This window comes from Glycine soja, chromosome 3 (assembly GCF_004193775.1).
Source record: "Glycine soja cultivar W05 chromosome 3, ASM419377v2, whole genome shotgun sequence".
NCBI classification, from domain to species: domain Eukaryota; kingdom Viridiplantae; phylum Streptophyta; class Magnoliopsida; order Fabales; family Fabaceae; genus Glycine; species Glycine soja.
Genome location: NC_041004.1, coordinates 19,530,299 through 19,552,105, shown reverse-complemented (window position 1 = coordinate 19,552,105; position 21,807 = coordinate 19,530,299). Strand labels below are relative to the sequence as shown.

The 21,807-nt window shown below is 35.9% G+C and overlaps 1 protein-coding gene across 1 annotated transcript; it reads right to left on the bottom strand.

The window, feature by feature from the left end:
- Positions 1 to 2,773: 2,773 nt before the first annotated feature.
- On the bottom strand, positions 2,774 to 3,295 carry LOC114405010. Its single transcript, XM_028367711.1, has 2 exons — positions 2,882 to 3,295; positions 2,774 to 2,791 (listed from the first exon to the last, which is right to left on the bottom strand). The coding sequence occupies exons 1-2, from the start codon at positions 3,293 to 3,295 to the stop codon at positions 2,774 to 2,776; spliced, it is 432 nt and encodes a 143-aa protein (XP_028223512.1).
- Positions 3,296 to 21,807: the final 18,512 nt, after the last annotated feature.

The following is a 21,807-nucleotide window of genomic DNA, read 5'->3' as shown; positions in this document are numbered from 1 at the left end:
TTGTTCTTGCATCCAATTTCTTTTCTTGCAGATTATATATTCTAATTTCTGCCTGACCACCCCAAACATGTAGATGTCTCAAACTGGGTTTCCTACCTGTCCACAGTTCAAAAGGTGTCTTTTGAACTGCCTTACTAGGAACCCTATTCAACAAATACATGGTATTTTTTAAATCATACATCCATAATGATACAGGTAAAGATGAATTACTTAACATGCTCCTAACCATATCCATTAAGGTTTGATTACGCCTTTCTGACACACTATTTTGTTGTGGTGTACCTGATATTGTGTATTGAGCACAAATACCACGCCTTTCAAGGAACTTAGCAAGTAGACCAGGATGTTGTCCACTTTCACTATATCTTCCATAATACTTATCACCTTTATCTGATCTGACAATTTTCACCTTTCTATCTAATTTCCTTTCCACTTCATTTATAAAAATTTCTAAGGCATCCACCACTTGAGGTTTCTCATGCAGCAAATAGCCATACCCATAACGTGAAAAATCATCAATAAAAGTGATACAGTACTTTTCTTTATTGAAAGAATTTACATCAAAAGGTCCACATATATTAGTGTGTATAATTTCAAGAAGTTGAGTGCTTCTTGTGGCCCCTTTCTTTGTGTGTTTTGTTTGTTTGCCTTTAATACAATCCACACATACATTCAAATCAATAAAATCTAAATTTGGAAAGATTTCATTCTTTACTAATCTTTGCATCCTTTCTTTGGAAATGTGTCCGAAACGTTTATGCCACAAGTAAGCAGAACATTCATTCACTAAACTACGTTTAGTGCCAACATTATGATGCAAGGTCATAAGAGTTTCAGCATATAAATTATCAAGATTTAATTTATGTAGAAGCAAGCTTCATGATGAATCAAGATTGATTCAAAGAGTTTTGATGATAACAAAGATGATGACAAAAAGCTCAAAAGTCAAGAACACTTCATGATAACAAAGATGATGGTCTCAAGAATCAAAGAATGAGTTCAAGATTGAATCAAGAATACTTCAAGGTTCAAAAGGAAATTTGATTTCAAGAATCAAGAATCAAGTTTCAAGATTCAAGTTCCAAGAATCAAGATCAAGATTCAAGACTCAAGATTCAAGAATCAAGTGAAGACTCAATCAAGATAAGTACTAAAAAGTTTTTTCAAAAACTGAGTAGCACATGAATTTTCTCAAAACCTTTTACCAAAGAGTTTTTACTCTCTGGTAATCGATTACCAGATTATTGTAATCAATTATCAGTAGCAAAATGGTTTTCAAAAAGCTTTCAACTAAATTTACAACGTTCCAATTGATTTCGAAATGTTGTAATCGATTACAATGATTTGGTAATCGATTATCAGTGTGTTTGAACGTTGAAATTCAAATTTAATTGTGAAGAGTCACATACTTTCACAAAAAAGCTTTGTGTAATGAATTACACTGATTTGGTAATCGATTACCAGTGATAGTTTCTGAACAAAATTAAGAGATGTAACTCTTCCAATAGTTTTCAAGTTTTTCTAAAAGTTATAACTTTTCTTAATGGTTTTAAGTTTTTCTAAAGGTTATAACTCTTCTAATGGTTCTCTTGACCAGACATGAAGAGTCTATAAAAGAAAGGCTTTGATTTGCTTTTCAATGTACTTTTCCAATTCATTCTTTAGACAAACAAACTTTTGCCAGTTGATTTCTGAGTCTCTTTGAACTTCTTCTTCTTCTTCCTTTTGCCAAAAACTTTCCAAAGTTTTCTGGTTTTCCAAACCTTGAAAACTTGTGCTATTCATCTTTTTCATTCCCTTCTCCCTTTGCCAAAAAGAATTCGCCAAGGACTAACCACCTGAATTCTTTTGTGTCTCCCTTCTCCCTTCTCAAAGAATTCAAAACGACACAGTCTGAGAATTCTTTTGATTCTTCCCTTTCCCATATACAAAAGATTTCTAAGGACTAACCGCCTGAGAATTCTTTTGTATCCCCATTCACAAAGTTTCAAAGGTTTAACCGCCTGAGAACTTTGTCTTAACACATTGGAGGATACATCCTTTGTGGTACAAGTAAAGGGTACATCTACTTGGGTTGTTGACTGAGAACAAGAGAGGGTACATCTCTTGTGGATCAGTTCTAGTGGAGGGTACATCCACTAGGTTGTTCAAAGAGAACAAGGGAGGGTACATCCCTTATGGATCTTTGCTTGTAAAAGGATTTTTACAAGGTTGAAAAGAAATCTCAAGGACCGCAGGTCGCTTGGGGACTAGATGTAGGCACGGGTTGTTGCCGAACCAGTATAAAAACTCTTGTGTGTTTGTCTCCTTCTTCCCTACTCTTTTAATTTTCGCTGTGCACTTTAATTTCCGCTTTTACTTTTAGTTAAGTTTCTTTTCAGTTCTTCATTTACTTAACAACATAGTAAAAGCCTTAGAAGAGTAAATTTTTAATTAGTAAAGGTTTATGAATAATTAATTCAACCCCCCTTCTTAATTATTCTGAGGCCACTTGATCCAACAATTTATATAAACCATCATAAAGTGTACTAGATTCAATCATACAAGTACGTTTATACAAAGTGAAACAACGATTCCCAAACCTAAAAGAGTATCTAGTAACATCAAGTTTAGACAAAGAAACTAAATTCCTAGAAATACTAGGTACATAAAAAATATCAAATAAGTCTAAATGAAATCTAGTGTCAAGGATTAAACGATAAGTCCCAACAACTTCCACTGGAACTTTCACTCTATTCCTCATGAAGACAAACTTCTCATTCAGGTTTATGGTTCAGATTGTAAGGAATCCCTGCATCATATTAGAAACATGAGTTGTACATCTAAAATCAATCCACCAAGTATTATGGGGAAATCCAGTTAAATTTGATTCAAAACATACATAAGCATTGTGCTCATTTTTCTTTTTGAACCAAGCTTTACGTTTTGGGCAGTTCATCTGGAAATGTCCAGATTTCCCACAGAAATGACATGTTTCATTTTTCTTATGGATCTTAGTAGAGGACTCGACAATCTTTAATGGTCCTTTGTCCTTTCCATGTTTCTTATTGACTTTCTTTCCAACTCCCTGATTATTCTCATAATGAACAGAGTGGTTTCCCTGATTCTTAAGTTTGGCTTCATCCTGAACTAAAATACTATACAATTCATGCACATTCCATTTGTCTTTCATGGTATTATAGTTCATTTGGAAGGGACCATACTCAGACAATAATGAGTTCAAAATGAATTGCACAAGGAAATTTTCAGCCACCACCATTCCAAGAGACTTAAGTTTTGCTGCAATATTTGTCATCTTAATGACATGTTCATGCATAGTACGAGAACCATCAAACTTCATGGTGGTTAAAGTACTCATTAATGTCCCAGCAAGAGACTTATCAACAGTTTGAGAGTGCTCTTCCACATATTTCATAAATTCTTTTGCACTTTCATTTTTGGGAAGAACAAACTTAATGTTATTTGCTATGCTCATATGCATAAGTATCTAACAAATTATATTTGACTTTTCTCAGGTCTTATAATGGGTTTTCTCTTCATTGCTACTAGCATCAGTAATAGTAGCAGGTTTTCCAACTTGAAGAGCCAAATCAAGATCCAACACACCCTTGCTCCTACGTATCCTCTAGTATAATGAGAAAATCAGACATCTGATTAAAGTAAATGAATATTACTATTGGCTTCCTTCTTTAGGTTAAAACGTTAAATTATAATCATTGAATCCCTTAAATATAATATTACAAATCCCAGGATTCACTAAACAATCAAAGGAAACGAATATGACTATAAGTAGTCATGGTGGCAGGTAATTTTATACTATAATATTATATTAATATTGCTGTGATTTTCAACTTTTGGTATATTTAGCCATATATATACTAATTCCTAATTATGATGACCAGGAAACAATTATTAAAATATTAATAAAACAAAATTGTTATAAACATGAAACAGAACTAAGAATGAAAATATTAATGAAATAAAATCAAAATTAGTAAATAATTGTGCAACTATGAACTTACTCCAAACAATATAATCCCAATAGGGAATGGGCTACGGGAGACAGAGGCTGAATATTCCTAAAACATAAATTTGAATTCCATTATATCTCAAACTTACTTTTAAAATAAAACTTCCTAAAACATAAATTACATCACTTCAAACTCACTTTTAACTAAAGCAATTTTATAAAATCAAGTATGTAAGCGCTCCACCAAACACACTTAAATTTTGCATTTCAAAGTCTAGCATGGCAAGATGACCAATTTAATCCTTATATATAATCACAAGTTTTTGAATATGAAGAAAATAAAAACTTGAGCATGGTTCAAGAAAAAACAGAAAAATGCTGCATAATGAAGTCAATATATATATGGATGTACCAGAATGTCTGATACTCTGATTTGGTAAATAATATACATATGCCACTTTCTAACCTTGTCAAGTTTTGCATGATGAGAGCAAAAATAATTAAAAATAAATAAGCTATGAAAAAGAATGCAACAAAATATTAAGAAGTATATTAACTCACTTGGGGGTAGAGATCACAGGTGCCCGACTCCTTAATAACTAAAGGTAACATTTCTTTGTCGGCAACCTAAGAAGCATAGTACTTACACATCTCACTAAAAATAAAGACAACTTAACACTTCTTGCTCACAAACTATACAGCCAAAAAAATGAATAATAGAGCCCATACCTCTACATCTGCTCCTACACTTTTTATATTGACAGTCTGAATTTCATTATCTCTGGATGTCTCAATTAAATTGGGTGTCTGCCTAGCTAGCTAATGCAGCATGCCGACGAGGCATAGGGGGGAAAACCTCTTATTGAAGGAGAAATGTATGAATGAGAAATAGTTTATATTGACAGTCTGAATTTCATTATGCTTAGACCAAAAAATTTTCCCATTGTTGTCCATGCTAGCCACAGGTACTTCTTGACCAAGTTTGACCATAATTTTTCCTCCATCATAGCCAATCACAACCCTGTTTGAATGCACCCCAAAATTTTGATTATGAAAAAACAATTAAAGATAAGAAAATTTCATAATTCAAGCACAATTTGACACATTTTCCCACTCAGATTATTCAACGGCCAAAGAAATTACTTACAAAATTTCTATCCAGAAAAAACTTACCGATGAGAACTCTTCAAGTATCCAATAGCCCAGACTCTTTCAAGACCATAGTTTAATGTGCTCTCAAGCCTGCAAGTACATTGAAAAGGAGAATTAGTATATATCTTCCAAAATATACTTCCAACTACATTTAGTATCAGCTTAAAAACTGCAAACAGAAATAAAATAGAGAGGAAGAAATAAATAAAGCCCGTCAATTTGAATATTATTAGCGCTATCTTGATTTTAAATCAAAATCTATACATTACAGTCACCAAAATAAATCTCTCCAATCTTTTATGCACCAATGCAAACAACAAATAAATAAGGTAAAGAAGTGATGATGATGATGGGAGAAGAAAATTTTCCAATATTCCAATTTCCAATATGAGTGATGATGATGGGAGAAGAAAAGGTAGAGGCATATGCCAAATAGAATAAGCATAATGTTAAACCTCAAAACTCAGTAATTTGTGTACTTCACATTACCCATAAGCTATAGGGTAACACCCCATGCATCGAATTTGGCTTCATCGTAAGCCGCAACTGCAACACCGAGCGCGATGGAAACCATGTTCGCCGTGGTCTCGTGCTTAAAAGAATCTTTTTTAAACATGACACCAATTGAAGGTATTCACCACAGGCATAAGCGCCTTGAGCATCTGAATGAACGAAATAGAGAGGTATATATACGCAGAATTGGAAAACCAGAGGGAAAGTGAATAGAATGCATCGATTGGAATAATGGATTTGAGGTCGAGATCCTGAGACATCGAAACCACTTCCATGAGCTTCAAGATGCAAATGAGAATGTATGCCAGGGAGGAACAGAACACCATGTGGATCATGGTGAGAGAGATCGGTTAGGGCCAGCTATACATCTTGCGATACTTGTTGTACTCGATGACCGTGAAGCTGAGGAAGATCCATATCACCACATAAGTGTAGGAGAGGATGATTTTCTTCGTGATGCCGTCAGAGACCGCCATTGTTGTTTGTCAGAACACCCCCAACCCCAACACTAACCCTAACCCTAACAGTGGTGTGTGATGGCTATTGCTTCGTTTCGTTTACCAAGAGCGTGGAAGAGGGAGAGATTGGGCATAATTTAAGGTGATTAGCATTCAATGTACTTGGATTGGAAACATTTTTTACAAACCTAAAGAGTGAGAGGGGAGTAAAGAGAGAGGGGAAGTCTAAGAGTCACAAGGGCAAAAGAGTAGTGGAGAGAGAAATGAAATTTTAAAAATAATGAAAAATATTCTAAAATGGTTTTTACAAAACCGTCCTTGAATGATAGTCTTCTAAGGGGGTTTTATAAAACCGTTTTAGAATGAGAGTCTTCTAAGGCATTTTTTCTACGACTATCACAAAACTTTTGTATTTATTTATGAAAGTGTCACCGTGTTTGTTTCAATATCGGTTATCCATCAATCGACGTAAAATCAGTGTTGTAAAAAACTATTTTTATAGTAGTGGACCTACAAAGTTCTTTAATAAGAATGTTTATGTTTTTTTTAAGATTCATTTTAAATGCTAACAAAAATTCGTTAAGGCGTTGGACCTTGAAATGACATTTTAATTTTTGGAAAAAAGCGAAGAGAACTGTTAAGGCGTTGGACTTTGAAACGATCTCAAGTGATATTTGATGAAAAGAAGTTTTGTTGTGAATTGATTTTTTTTTTCATTTGGTTTTGTTTATTACTTTCCAGTCTCACTAAAAAAGGCCTAATTTCATGACACTAGTGACCGATTAGAACTGAGCCTTACAAATAAAATGAAATTACCAACGATAAGTGGAGAAGATAAATGCACACATAATATCACAAAGGACCTATAAGGGTACATAGATTACATCAAAATCTCAAGAAAAACTAACCGACTCTTGCATAGGGTACAAGGCTAACAAGAGAAATGAGGTGTTAAACGATCCTCGATTTGATTTGGCAGTGCCTTGACTTTTCTTTTTCTTCTTCTTTTTCTCCTTTCTGCATTTTTCTTCTCTTTTTCAGTTTTTCAGACCTCCTCAACCTCTCCCCTTGCATGGCTATTTGATGCAATCCTACCCCCAAGGGCATTGGATAGAAGACTCCAAGAAGATGGGGCCAGAGATGCAAGAGAAGGCCCTAAGGTTCTCATGAGCCTTAGGGTAGATTTTGGGCCCATGGGCTAAGTATGAGCCCACTTATCTTTGTACATATTAGATTAAAATTTCATTATTTTTGGGCCTTGTATTTAGGGCTCCATAATGTAGGTAGGCTACCTGAGAAATGTTGGATTTTTCAGTCGTTGTATTTTAGGGCACCTAGACTAGTTTTTGTATTAGGAGTAGTTTTGTAATTTCACATGCATTAAGTGAATATTTGATGTGTGTGTTGAGAAATAAATTTAATTGAATTGGGAGAAGCCCAATCCAATTAAATTTTAGAGGGGGAGGTGAGCATTTGCTTGCTACACCCCATTGCCCCATCATATAGTCATACTTTGTGCATGTCCTTCATGCTTTACATGCCTCATGACACCTAAGCACACTTAGTGGAGAATCTTGGACTTGATCTTGGATTAGTGGGCTGAACCATAGCTAAAATTCACTAATCATAATTAGTGAAATTTTGGATCCAAAATTTGGCTCCACAAATTCAATTTCAAATTCAAGTGAAATTTGAATAGAAATTCAAATTTTCCTCCAATTTTGTGTGACACTTAGGCTATAAATAGAGGTCATGTGTGTGCATTTTTTCAACTTTGATCATTTGAAAATTAAACTTCAGATTTCGGAGCTCTTTTAGAGCACAAAATTTCGTGCTCTTCTCTTCCTCTCCCTTTATTCATCTCCTTCTTCCTCCAAGCTCTTATCCATGGCCTCTTACGGTGGTGAGCTTCTTCTAGACTTATCTTCTCCTTGAAGTGACATCTCCTCTCTCTCTTCCTTCTCCATTCCACTGCCATTCATCTTCCAAGAAGCAAAGGAATCCATTGATGAAGAAGATCCTAGGCCTACAAGCTCCAATGGAGCTTACATCACTATTTATAGAAAAAGCTATTTGGTGCAGGGGAAGCTTGCCCATGTGAGCTTCTTGCTAAGGCTTGAAGTCATCAGCTCGCCTAGGCAAGTAGCTTGCTTAGGGCTTAAGCTTTTTCTTGGCCCAGGCGAGCTAGATGCTAGCCTGGGCAAGTTTAGGGTAAAAAAACTATAGAAAATGACCATTTTGCAATGATTAAAACATCATATCCGAATGATAAAAGTATTATACCCGGATGAATGCTCATTGGACATAGAGTGTTGAACGCTACATTAAAATAAAGCATATTTTCTATAATATGATACTAACTGTTGTAAATTTCTTTAACATAATGTTCCTATTCACTTGTCAAAACTCATTAGAATATCAATAATTTATACTTGTTATACATCAAAATCCAACGTGGATGAGATGTGTGGTTGTCTTGACCTAATAGACTTTTCCTTTAAAGAGATCATATCAAACCAATCCATATATAGTATAACTAACCTCACATTACTACCAGAGTAGTCAATGTAGGAACATATTGTTATAACTAACCTTAATATTTATGCAATGCTTCTTTCTTAAAATCTTATGCAAAGTTTATATTATTGTCCATGTTCTCCAAGTAAAAGTATTAAGGCTCATTCTAGGTCAAATTCTTAAGAATGTACTCCAATGTTCAAAGGTACCTATGATTTACTACAATGAACCTTAAGTAGGTTCACACTTTTATTAAGTTTTTATTCTTTGTTTGTAACAATGAACCTTAATTATCACTATAATTAAATTATAGTTTCTACAAATGAACTCATGCACTGAGTCTATTTGTCCCACCTCAAGGATCCCATAATCCTTAATCACACCAAACAACACCACATCAATATACAAGCACACACCTAATCAAGGTTTCCATCACACAATTTGCCTGAGGAACACAATTCCTCCTAGTCTCCAATTCGATCAATAAAAATTCAATAGTAGCAATTAAAAGAACTCCATTCACAATAATCAATAAATCATGCTAAAGAATAATGGTCTCCCCTTAGTAAATGTAAATTAACATAAGATTAAAAACTATTTATGTTATTTCAAAACCCCTTATAAACAAAGAAATCCAATTCATAATCCATTTGGAAGCCAAACTCCAAACATGATAGACAATGGTGCTAAAGTGTTAGTTATACTCTATGCTTAAGTGCCACTCCACTTGTGCTTAAGCACAATGCCTGATAACACTAGTGCTTAATAAAAAAAGCCACACTTAAGCGCAAATAACATGCCGCTTAAGCATGGGCGATTGCAGGACCTTGAAAAAATGCATTTTTCATCTATAATGGCTTCCAAATCAACCCAAATCGAAACCCAATCATACAAAACACATTCCCATAACATGAAACACCCAAAATGACCTAAATTTTTTAATTTAAACAAGTTTGTATGAATCCAAGACAAAATAGATATAAAATGTTGATTTATGGAGAACTAACTTCCTATGCTTCTATAGTACATCTAAATGGAAGCTACTCCATAAAAAGCAAGAAGATGAAGAGATAACTCCTCCATACCTCAGCTTGATGCACAAAAATGGTGGAGAATGTGTGGTATTAAGCGTTAAGACTAAAGAACTAAGGAAACCAAGCAATAACTCTTCTCATATCTTCTCCACAAGTTCAACCAGACCCAAAAACAAAAATGACTCAGCTTGGGCTTCAGATAAGGTGAAATTGGAGTGTTAAACAAGTCTAGGATAGGCCAATGTTCAAGGGATACAAGCACCCATTGATTCCTAAGCTCCTTCATCTCATAATTGTCACTTCGATCGAAAGAAAATCTGATGGGGAGGGAGAGAGAGGAAGAGATAGAGAGAGAGAGGTGCAGACTATGCAGCTCTAGGCCATGTGTGGGTAGTTTTCCTTTTGAAATTCTTACTAAAGATGGCTAAGGTAGGATTAGGAAAAAGGGAAACTTTTCTCTTACCAAAAGAAGTGTAAATCTCTACCTAATTATCCTAGACAATGGTGCTAACATCTATATGAAGAGTAAACACAATCAATAATGTACAAAGTAAATCGACACAGTGTGTGAATTTACACTATCTAAACTTGCAAAGTGTAATTTTACGTGGTGTAAAAATCATGTTCTAAAGAGATTCTAATTTCTACTAAACTTATCACATAAAATAGCAACATGTAACAAAAAATTTAATTAAATGCCTGAATTAAATCTTTATTCTAATTAATTTTTAATATCAATTATATTTCTACAAGTCACATAACACATAACTTTTTATAATATGAGCTGTAATTTATAGGGTGTTATGCCTTTCTACACCAGTTTTGCCTAAAACTGAGGCAAAATGTGTGTCAAAATGTGTGAATCTATTTTGTACATCAATTTTGTAAATAACTAGTGGCGAAAGAACTATGCGTCATCTATTTTTTTCCTCAAAAGTTGTTGTTTAGGTACTTTCTACATCAATTCTTACAAAAATATAGCATACATTCCTACAACGTAAAGGATATCATTAGACTTTTCTTGCCAAAGATTCTAAGCATCTTGAGCTACATAGAATTCTGCAAACATAGCAGTAGCAAAACACATATTACATTACTTAGTCATATACAAATAAAAATAAAATAATAATAGATCAACATACGTTAGTACGTTAATGGTCTTCATTTGGTGATCCCTTGCTTCCATTTGTTAAGATTACCCCATCTATTATTAGTTTACTAAAAAGCACCCTTGGATCATAGAAAACATCAAATTGTAGTGTGCTAGAAATGAAAAACGGAAAAAGAAGTGTGCAACTCATATTAGACTAATGCCAATTGGCAAGAAATGACCAACGTACCTTTTTAATGAGTTCTCCAATTAAATGAATGGTCATCGCTCGTGGAATATGGTCTTTGGGAGCATGTTAAGCTAATTCTGTAATATTGGCCTGAAGTTTAACATTATCACAAATCTCTTAGTATCTTACACTAAACTAAATAAGCAATTGTATAGACACAGACTATATAGAACAACATGAAAAAAAAAGTGAACAAATATATTTTGATCATTGAACTGGAGAGCATAACTCTTGAAATCTAAAAATAAAAATTGATGCACTTAATTAAAGGATAATTATTCTATTTGAATCAAAATGCTTTGATGGACAATCAAACAAGTAAATAAATCAAGTAACATAAAACAAACATTGGTTTTATCGTAAGACGTTATAACATTGGTTTTTGAAAAAACCGATGTTAACAAACTCATTTTGTTTACAATTATGCCACTGCCCTTTTGTTAGTATCAGTTTTACCAAAAATCGATGTTAAAGTGCCAATACTAAATGTCTTTTTTCTAGTAGTAAGGACCATGGTTTTAGTCAATCCTTAAGCATTTTTTTAAGTTAAGCTCTTATTTTTTAAGAAAATATCACTAGTAAAAAAGCACATTCTACATTAGCTGTTTGCCACATTGTACGTCGGTAATCAACCGTTGTCGTAGGCCATAGAATATTCGCATTTACAATGACGGTTCCCAAAAAATCGTCTCAGAAAAGCTAAAATTCTAAAAAAAACCTTCTAAAATGTTTTTAATGCAGACATTATAAGACATGTTATCAAAGAATCGTCTTAGAATTTTTTTAACAAAAAAATCAAAAATAAGTTGAGCATCCTAAAATGGTTTTTTGCGAAAACTGTCTTAGAATGCACACATTCAAAGAACCATCTTAGAATATATTTTTAACAAAAAAAAAAATTAAAAATAAATTGAGCATTTTAGGACTTTTTGTGAAAACCGTCTTAAAATGTTGACATTCTAAGACGATTTTTTAAAGAACTGTCTTACAATGTTTTTTTAAAAAAATTAAAAACTTTTAAAATAATGAATTTTACATAGGAATACCATGAGTTAAGTACCAAAGAGAAACCAAAAAATAAAAATCTTATTCTTTTCCATAAAGATCAACATTAAGAACAATAATCGGAATAATTAATTAATATATGACACTAAAATTTCAAAAATGTATAGCATAATAATTATTTAGAATATATTAAAAAAATGTATTTGCAAATAGTAAGTAAAAAGTCTAGCATTTAGTTATCATAGTTTAGCTAGATGGATTATAAATGAAACAAATTAAACAATCCAAACCAATTAATTTTTATATGATAAGTCCTACTAAAGAGCACATTCTCCACTAAACAATAAAAAATTGCAATATGCCTTGCATCCTAATTACATATCTTTCTTATTTAACCTCTTAACCCTTTGATTCTCCATTTTAAATTTTCTTCTTAATATGGTATACTAACATAATAACATTCATGAGATTAGGCAAACTTTTAAGCCAAGTTGCGAACCAATGAATCTACAAAAACCTCATTTTTAGCTAAAAATGTGGCTTAAATATAGTGATACTTCCACGTTTATAGAGATAACTTGGGCAAAAGGAACCAAACACTCAGACTTTTTGTTGTCACAAATAATATAGTATATATTACTACAAGTCCATGACTGAACTTTCAAAAACACAGGATATCAAAAGAATTTAGTCTTATGGTTGGCATTGTTCATGTAAATGTCACAGAAACTAGCATTGAGTAGTAAAACTGATGTTGTTCACAAAAACAGTAGAAATTACCTACTCCTAGAACTCCACCCTTAACACAACTTTGGCATGTTGTTCTAGGTGGTGGAGTTGGAAAGAGGCATCCATAGCAAGAACCACCATTGTAATTGTAGACAGTAAGCTGCAACATAAGTTTCCATAGTTAATCCTAAAATTATTTGATATAATCAAGTACACGGGAGTACTTGTCGCTCCATGAAGCATTAGTTAACTTAAATGCTAGAAAAACAAATATTTAGACATATACATGCGCTTCCAATCCCAATGCAGCACTGTTGGAATTTTAGGGGATCCCTATAAAATACCAATAACCACCAAGAACACATTACGTTAGATTATCAAGAAGATTTTTAGGAATACCTAGATCCATAATGGTTGATCAACAAATGCAGTGGAATCTGAATCCGTAGGTAACTGGTGGCTTCATGGTTCTTCCTCAACCAAAACCTCTTTATTCCTTAATAGGACCTTCGTAACTCTTTAGATGGGGAGAAGAGAAACTATATGTGACGGCTCAGTATATTGGGGACCATAGTCTTCGTATAGTGTGTTAACCCAATAGGATTCCCGTTATCCCCTAATGGGCCAACACTAACATCTGCTCATTTAAGTCCATATCATTTGATTTAGTTGTCTAACAGGCTCACTTAATTTGATCACATAAAATAAAACTCACTAATGATAAATAATTAATATAATTGTCTTATAATATTAGCCCACATTAATTATTGAAATAGAAAATTCCAACAATCTCCCACTTGGGTTACATATTGTAACAATTTTATCAAAAATCCTTAAGCGTGCATCTGTATGCTATTTACCTTTAGACTTCCACCTTAATATCCTGGTGTTAGTCGGATAATACGACTAACTTTTGTGTAAGAAACTTGTGTAAATTGTATACAATTCCTTCCATTTATGGTCATTTTGTAGTGTTGTAAGTACTTTGTTGTTAAATATAGGTAATAAGTATTAAGTATCCTCATTTTGTGTATTTAATGATAATTCCTTTTTAATTTCAAGCTAATTAGGCAAGTTTGGTGGAAGTGCTAATTTTGAGCCGCTCACTAAGCTAATTCTCTGGCTTAGCAAGCCATCCGCTAAGCGCAGTAGTTCATGGCTAAGCATGTAGAAGATCTTGGAAGCAGATGAGTTGTCCAAGATGCGCTCAGCGAGAATCAATTCGCTAAGCGCACCGCTTGAACCTCCAGGCTGAGCGAGCATGACTGGCGCTAAGCCAGAAGTCACTTACACGTGCTAAGCGAGCCAATCTCTTGCTAAGCGTGCGCCTCCCAACAAAATTGCCTATTTAAAGCTGAATCTTGAAATTAAGTGGGTTGTTGAGTTTTTTGGAGTTTTGGATGTGGAGAGACTAGGAGAGAACTGAGCTTGAAGAGGAAGTTATCTTGCAGAGCATTGGATGAGATTTTGAGTGATTGTGAGGTTTCTAGAGGTGGAGGAGACATCCCCACCACCTGTAATTCTTCAATCTTTCACTTTCTCTTCTCTTTGTTGTAAAAGAAGCCTCCCTGCTATGGAGAGCTAAATCCTCAATTGGTTCTTCCTATGGGGTACTTGATGTAAATACTTTTATATCTATATGATGATGTTTTATGTGTTCTCTGTGCTATGAGTACTTCATTTTAGTATGCTTTTGCCTTGATCACGTAGATGCATGTTTAGTTAGGGTCACTCAACATTGGGAAATTGTTTTGTCGCAACCTACCCTTCGGCGGGAGGGCGACGCGTGACTCGCGGGATGCGTCTTCCGAGAAAGGAATACGCACGGAGTCGCCACCAATGTTTATTTGAGGAAAACGTCGGAAAAACCAGAAAAGACGTGGTCTACGAACTTTAGGTGAAAGGTTCAGGAGTTGTATTTACACACGGGAAAGGTATTAGCACCCCACACGTCCGTCGCAAGAGACGACAGCCTCTAATCAAATGTGCAAATATGACTTCAATTTTATGTTATTTTCCCTTTTTTACGTTCTTTATGTCTTTTATATTTTTTATCTTTTTGTGGTCGACGAGGGTGTTTCCCTTGCTCCTACGTATTCCTCAATCGTGATAAGGAAATCAGACCTACGTAGTTCTTTGAGAACTAAGCGTTGGTTAAGTTATTTTTTATCCTTTTTTTGCAAGATATGTTTTTATTGAATGAAAGGTCATTTAAGGCGTTGGACCATTAAACAATCTTTCGATTCTTTTTGAAAAGAGAGAGAACATTAAGGCATTGGACCATTAATGATCTCTTTATTTTTGAAAGAGGTAGTAAAGCTACATGTTGATTTTAGGCCTTTTAGAAATCTACATTTAACCAATAAAAGCGGAAAAGACCATTTCAAGGTGTTGGACCTTAAAAATGGCTTTTTTAGGTGATGACAAAAGCTTGACTTATGAATTGATTTTAGCCTTAGTTTCACTTTGGTTATTAGTCAATTCGATTAAGAAAGAAAGATCCCAAAGAAAAAACGTCTGATTGATTTTTTTTTTATTATTTTACTAAAAGGTATTTTTTATTATTATATTATTATTTTGCCTCTTTTTTGGTTTTAAACGTGGTTACGACATGACCGAACGGTCGAATTTCATTTTAATAGAAATTAAAAGATGTTACAATACGAATGATCGGTGGAAATTTATTTTATTTTTGATTAGGCGAGAAAATGACTTAAATAAATGACTAAAGCACGTCAAAAGGGGGTACGGAAAGTAAATGAAATGAAAATAAAAGCACGTGAAACAAATGAGGACCACTAAGGGTACATAGAATGAATTGAAAAGTTTGATTTCGGGAACTTACCGGTTGAAGACTGAAGAACGATGAAGAACGAACGAAGAACAACGAAGAATGGATGAAAATCTTCGCGAGATCTCCCACGGAAACGTCACGGAAGCGTTACAGAAGTGCCTCGGCTTGGATTTTCTTCACCGAAACAATTTTTCTCACTAATTTTAAGTGATTCTCAGATACTAGGAGGGTTGAACATTTTTGTTCTTCCCTCCTCCCCCTATTTATATGAAAATGAGGGAGGAGCTTGCCACCCAGCAGGCCCAGGCAAGCTAGGTTGCTTCCTCCACCGCCTTCTAGAGAACTTCCTGGAAGGCCCAAGTGGGCCTGGTTGCTATTTGCACCCCCCCTGTTTACTAAATACACCCCTTGCCTTTTTTGCTTATTCTTTTTCCGTAACATTACGGAAACTTACGAATTACGTAACGATACTTGTTTTCTTTCCGTAATGTTATGAAACCTTATGGATCACGTAATCATCCCCTTTGTTGGCTTCCGGGATGTTACGGAACTTTACGGATTGCGCACTAACACTTGCTTTTGACTTCTGGCATGTCACAGAACTTCACGGGTTGTGCAACAATGCTTTCTTTCGACTTCCGGCATGTCACGAAACTTCACGAATTGCATAACGATGGGTGCCAAGTACCTCGAAGGGGTCAAACGAGGGTCGCATCCCAACAACGGATGGTCCTCGGACAAAATTAGGGTATGACAGGTTTGATCCTTAGAACTTGATAGGACGGGGCTAGTTTATCGTATTGTCACAAGGGATCGGGGTACGGTAACTTAGTTGTTGGTATGTATGTCTTAATGCGGTTTTGGTCAAGTTTAGTCCAACAAGAGGGATCTGAGGATGACGCTTGATTAGGACTAGGCTAAACATGCAGGAGACATCGGGGTTTAGCATTTCAGGAGAGAACATAGAACACATGAACATTGTTAGGTAGAGAACACCCTTAATAACATCAGGCACCCAGTAGGAAGACCAACACATTGTCTATCTATCTTCACACACCATTACTCACGTGATCTGTATTTTGAATAGTTTAGTTTACATACCTGTCCATACCCAACACAAACCTTTTACAACAAGATGCTTATTTACTAAATCATAGCTTTACCAAGTAAAACAAGTTCCTCAAGAGTTCGATACTCGGTTCTTATCGTTTTATACTACTTATGCAATCCGGTGCACTTACCGGCCGTCGAACAAGTTTATGACGCCGTTGTCGGGGAACTTCTTTCTATTTGGAAAGTTAGTTCAGTCTTAGGTGTCTATTCTTTATTCTTTGATTATTTGTAAATATTTGCTTTTGATTCATATTTGTTTTCTTCTTGAACTGGATAACCATTGTGTCTGTCAGTATTTTGTATGCATAGATCTTCTACAGGTAATTTAGTTCCTCTGGACTTGGAAATTGAAGCCACTTTAAGAGGGAATAGAGCCGAACGGAGAAGGAAATTGTTGCAAGATAGGACAGTAGCTTCCATTCTAGAAGAAGAAGCTCAATCTTCTGACTCTACATCATCAAGGGAATCCGCTACATACTTACCGGAAGCCTCTGTCATGGCTGATGAGCACCGGCATAGGGTTACCCTTGAAGATTATTCTAGTAGTTCAGTACCACAATTCCTTACAAGCATCGCGAGGCCAGAAGTCCAAGCACACAACATAAACTATCCTTATTCTTTGATTCATCTGATACAGGGGAACTTATTTCATGGATTACCAAATGAGGACCCCTATGCACATCTGGCAACGTACATAGAAATGTATAACACTGTGAAGATTGCTGGAATACCAAACGATGCCATGAGACTCAGCTTATTTTCATTTTCTTTGGTAGAAGAGGCCAAAAGGTGGCTTCATTCATTTAAGGGAAATATTTTGAAGACGTGGGAGGAAGTGGTTGAAAATTTTCTAAAAAAATACTTCCCCGAGTGAAAGACTGTAGAAGGGAAGGCTGCTATCTCATCATTCCACCAGTTCCCTGATGAATCCCTGAGTGAAGCATCAGAGAGATTTCAAGGTTTGTTAAGGAAGACTCCCACTTATTGATGTAAGCTCCATTGGAGCTTGTAGGTCTAGGATCTTTTTCATCAATGGATTCCATTACTTCTTATAAGATGAATGGCAGTGGAATGGAGAAGGAAGAGAGAGAGGAGACGTCACTTCAAGGAGAAGATGAGTCTAGAAGAAGCTCACAACCATAGGAGGCCATGCATAAGAGCTTGGAAGAAGAAGGAGATGAATGAAGGTAGAGGAAGAGAAGAGCACGAAATTTTGTGCTCTAAAAGAGCTTTGAAATCTGAAGTTTAATTTTCAAATGATAAAAGTTGCAAAAAATGCACACACATGACCTCTATTTATAGCTATGTCACACAAAATTGGAGGGAAATTTGAATTTCAATTCAAATTTCACTTGTGTCATACCCTAATTTCGTCTGGGGACCTTTGCTTGATGACATGCGACCTTTCTTTGGTCCTTGTGAGGTGCTTGGCACCCATCATTAGGCAATTTGTGAAATTCCGGGACATGCCAAAAAACAAAAGAAAATATTGATGCACAATCCATAAGGTTCCGTGACACACCGGAAATCAAATGGAAACATCGTTGCACAATTAAGTGAGGTTCCGTAACATTCCGTAAGTCACAAAAGGGATGATTATGTAATCCGCAAGGTTCCGTAACATTACGGAAAGAAAACAAGTATCGTTACGAAATTCGTAAGTTTCCGTAACTTTACGAAAAAAGAATCACCAAAAAAGGGCAGGGGGTGTACTTAGTAAAAATGGGGGTGCAAATAGCAACCAGGCCCACTTGGGCCCTCTAGAAGATTCCTCCAGAAGGCTGTTGCTTCTGGAGGAAGCAACCTGGCTCGCCTGGGCGAGCTGAGCTCGCCTGGGCGAGCTGGGCGGCAACCATCTCCCCTATTTTGCTATAAATAGGGGTGGAAGTGAGAAGGAAAAGAGTTCAGCCCCTTAGGCACTTCTCTCTCTTTCGAATTTGCATGGAAAAATTGTTTCCGTGAAGAAAATCTAAGCCGAGGCGCTTCCGAAACGTTTCCGTAACGTTTTCCGTGAAGAATTTCGCAAAGGTTTCGACCGTTCTTCGACGTTCTTCATTCGTTCTTCATCGTTCTTCGATCTTCAACGAGTAAGTACCTCGAACCAAGCTTTTCGATTCATTCTATGTACCCGTAGTGGTCCACATTGTGTTTTGTGTATTTCTATTCTCGTTTCATTTACTTTTTTATACCCCCTCTTGACGTGCTTAAGCCATTTTACTTAAGTCATTTCTCGCTTAACCTAAAAATAAAATAAATTTCCACCGATCGTTTGAATTGTATTATCCGTTAACTTCGGTTAAAATGAATTCCGACCGTTTGGTCGTGCCGTAATCACGTTGGAAATAAAAAAAAAAAGAGGTAAAATAATAATATAATAGTCAAAAAATGTCTTTTAGTAAAAAAAAAGCGGAAAATCAATCGGACGTTTTCTCTTTGGGATTTCTCATTCTTAATTGAATTGACTAATAACTAAAGTGAAACTAAGGCTAAAATCAACTCGTCTAGTCAAGCTCGTCCATAAAAATAGGTTTTTGAAGTTTGTCATTTCAATTTCTCACTAAGTAAAATGGATCATTTTCAAAGGTCCAACGCCTTAAAATGATCACCTTTTAAGTAAAAAAGAATCACTTGATAGGAAAGAACTACGTAGGTCTGATTTTCTCATCCCAATTGAGGAATACGTAGGAGCAAAGGGAAACACCCTTGTCGACCACAAAAAGAGAAAAAAATATAAAAAGGGTATAAAGGATATAAGGACATAAAAGGGAACGTAAAAATCAAAGTCATGTTTGCACATTCGATTAAAGGCTGCCGTCCCTTGTGACGGACGTGTGGGGTGCTAATACCTTCCCCGCGCGTAAATACAACTCCCGAGCCTTTCACTTAAAAATTCGTAGATCGCGTCTTTTCCGGTTTTTCCGACGTTTTCCTCAAATAAACGTTGGTGGCGACTCCGCGCGTATTCCTTTCGTGGAACACGCATCCCGCGAGTCACGCGTCGCCCTCCAGCCGAAGGGTAGGTTGCGACAACTTGAATTTGAAATTGAATTTGTGGAGCCAAATTTTCACTAATTATGATTAGTGAATTTCAGTTATGGTTTAGCCCACTAATCCAAGATCAATTCCAAGATTCTCCACTAAGTGTGCTTAGGTGTCATAAGGCATGTAAAGCATGAAGGACATGCACAAAGTGTGACTATATGATGTGGCAATGGGGTGTAGTAAGCAAATGCTCACCTCCCCCTATGTGAAATTACAAAACTACCCCTAATACAAAAACTAGTCTAGGTGCCCTAAAATACAAGGGCTGAAAAATCCTATATTTCTAGGGTACCCTACCTACATTATGGAGCCCTAAATACAAGGACCAAATATAATGACATCCTAATCTAATATGTACAAAGATAATTGGACCCAACCTTGGCCCATGGGCTCAGAAATCTACCCTGAGGTTCATGAGAATCCTAGGGCCTTCTTCAGCAGTTCTAGCCTAATTCTCTTGGAGCCTCTTGCTCATGGCTCTAGTGACTGGTCCCTTCCTAAGGAGGATTGCATCATCCCCTCTCCCTTGAAGAGAATTTGACCTCAAACTGTTAGATCCTCCTCTTAAATATCAGCTCCACCTGTAAAAGGAATTAAATCAGAAATGTTAAAAGTTGTGTTGACTCCATACTCTTATGGGAGGTCCAACCTATAGGCATTGTTATTGATCTTCTCCAAAACCTGGAAAGGTCCATCCCCTCTAGGGTTATGCTTGGATTTGCTTTTAGTAGGGAATGTATCCTTCCTAAGATAGTTCCAAACCCAGTCACCCTCATTAAGAATTAGCTCTTTTCTTCCTCTATTGCCTTTAGTTGAATACACCTTTGTTTGGTTCTCTATTTGGTTCTTAACCCTCTCATGCAACCTCTTTACAAATTTTGACCTAGATTCCCCTTCTTTTTGTATAAAAGAAGTGTCCAGTGGAAGGGGAATGAGGTCTAACGGTGTTAGGGGATTGAACCCATAGACAACCTCAAAAGGGGATTTCTTGGTGGTTCTATGAACCCCCCTGTTGTAGGCAAATTCTACATGAGGAAGATACTCATCCCAAGACTTATGGTTGCCTTTCAGAAGAGCCCTTAAAAGGGTGGATAAAGAGATATTCACTACCTCTGTTTGCCCATCAATTTGTGGATGACAAGTGGTAGAGAAAAGAAGTTTAGTTCCTAGCTTAGCCCATAAGGTTTTCCAGAAGTGGCTAAGTAACTTAGCATCTCTATCTAACACAATGGTCCTAGGCAAAACATGGAGTCTCACAACTTCCCTGAAAAAAGAGTTTTGAGATGTGGGAAGCATCATCCACCTTGTGGCAGGGTATAAAGTGTGTCATCTTGCTAAACCTATCCATCACCACAAAGATAGTGTCTACACCTCTTTGGGTTCTAGGAAGCCCAAGGACAAAGTCCATACTAATGTCTACCCAAGGTGCAGATGGGATGGGTAAGGGTGTGTATAGCCCATGAGGCATCACCCTAGACTTGGCTTGTAAACAAGCCACACACCTAGTGCAATGCTTATGGATATCTTTCTTCATATGGGGCCAATAAAACTTTTCTTTGAGTAAGACAAGGGTCTTGTCTATCCTAAAGTGGCCCATGAGCCCACCCTCATGGCTTTTTTTCACAAGTAATTTCCTAATGGATCCTTGGGGTATGCAAAACTTTCCCTCTTTGAATAAATACCCCTCAGCCAAATAGAATCCATCTTGGGCCTTTTTCCCGCAACTCTCATAAATGGGAGAGAAATGTTCATCTAAAGCATACAAGTCCCTAATATTATCAAATCCTAAAATTTGAGCTCCTAGGGAGCAAAACAATGTGTGTCTTCTAGAGAGGGCATCAGCTACCACATTTGTTTTTCCTTTTTTGTATTTGATAACATATGGAAATTGCTCTAGGTACTCTACCCATTTTGCATGCCTTTTGTTTAACTTGCTTTGCTATCTAATGTACTTAAGTGATTGATGATCACTATGAATGACAAATTCCTTGGAAACAAGGTAATGTTCCCAAGTTTGGAGGGCTCTTATTAAGGCATAAAGCTCTTTATCATAGGTGGGGTAGTTGAGGGTGGCAATATGAAGTTTTTCACTAAAATAAGCAATAGGGTGCCCAGCTTGTAACAATACAGCTCCAACTCC

Excerpts from the sequence above, each read along its gene's own strand:
- LOC114405010 (XM_028367711.1), bottom strand. The coding sequence starts at position 3,295 with ATGACAAATATTGCAGCAAAACTTAAGTCTCTTGGAATGGTGGTGGCT.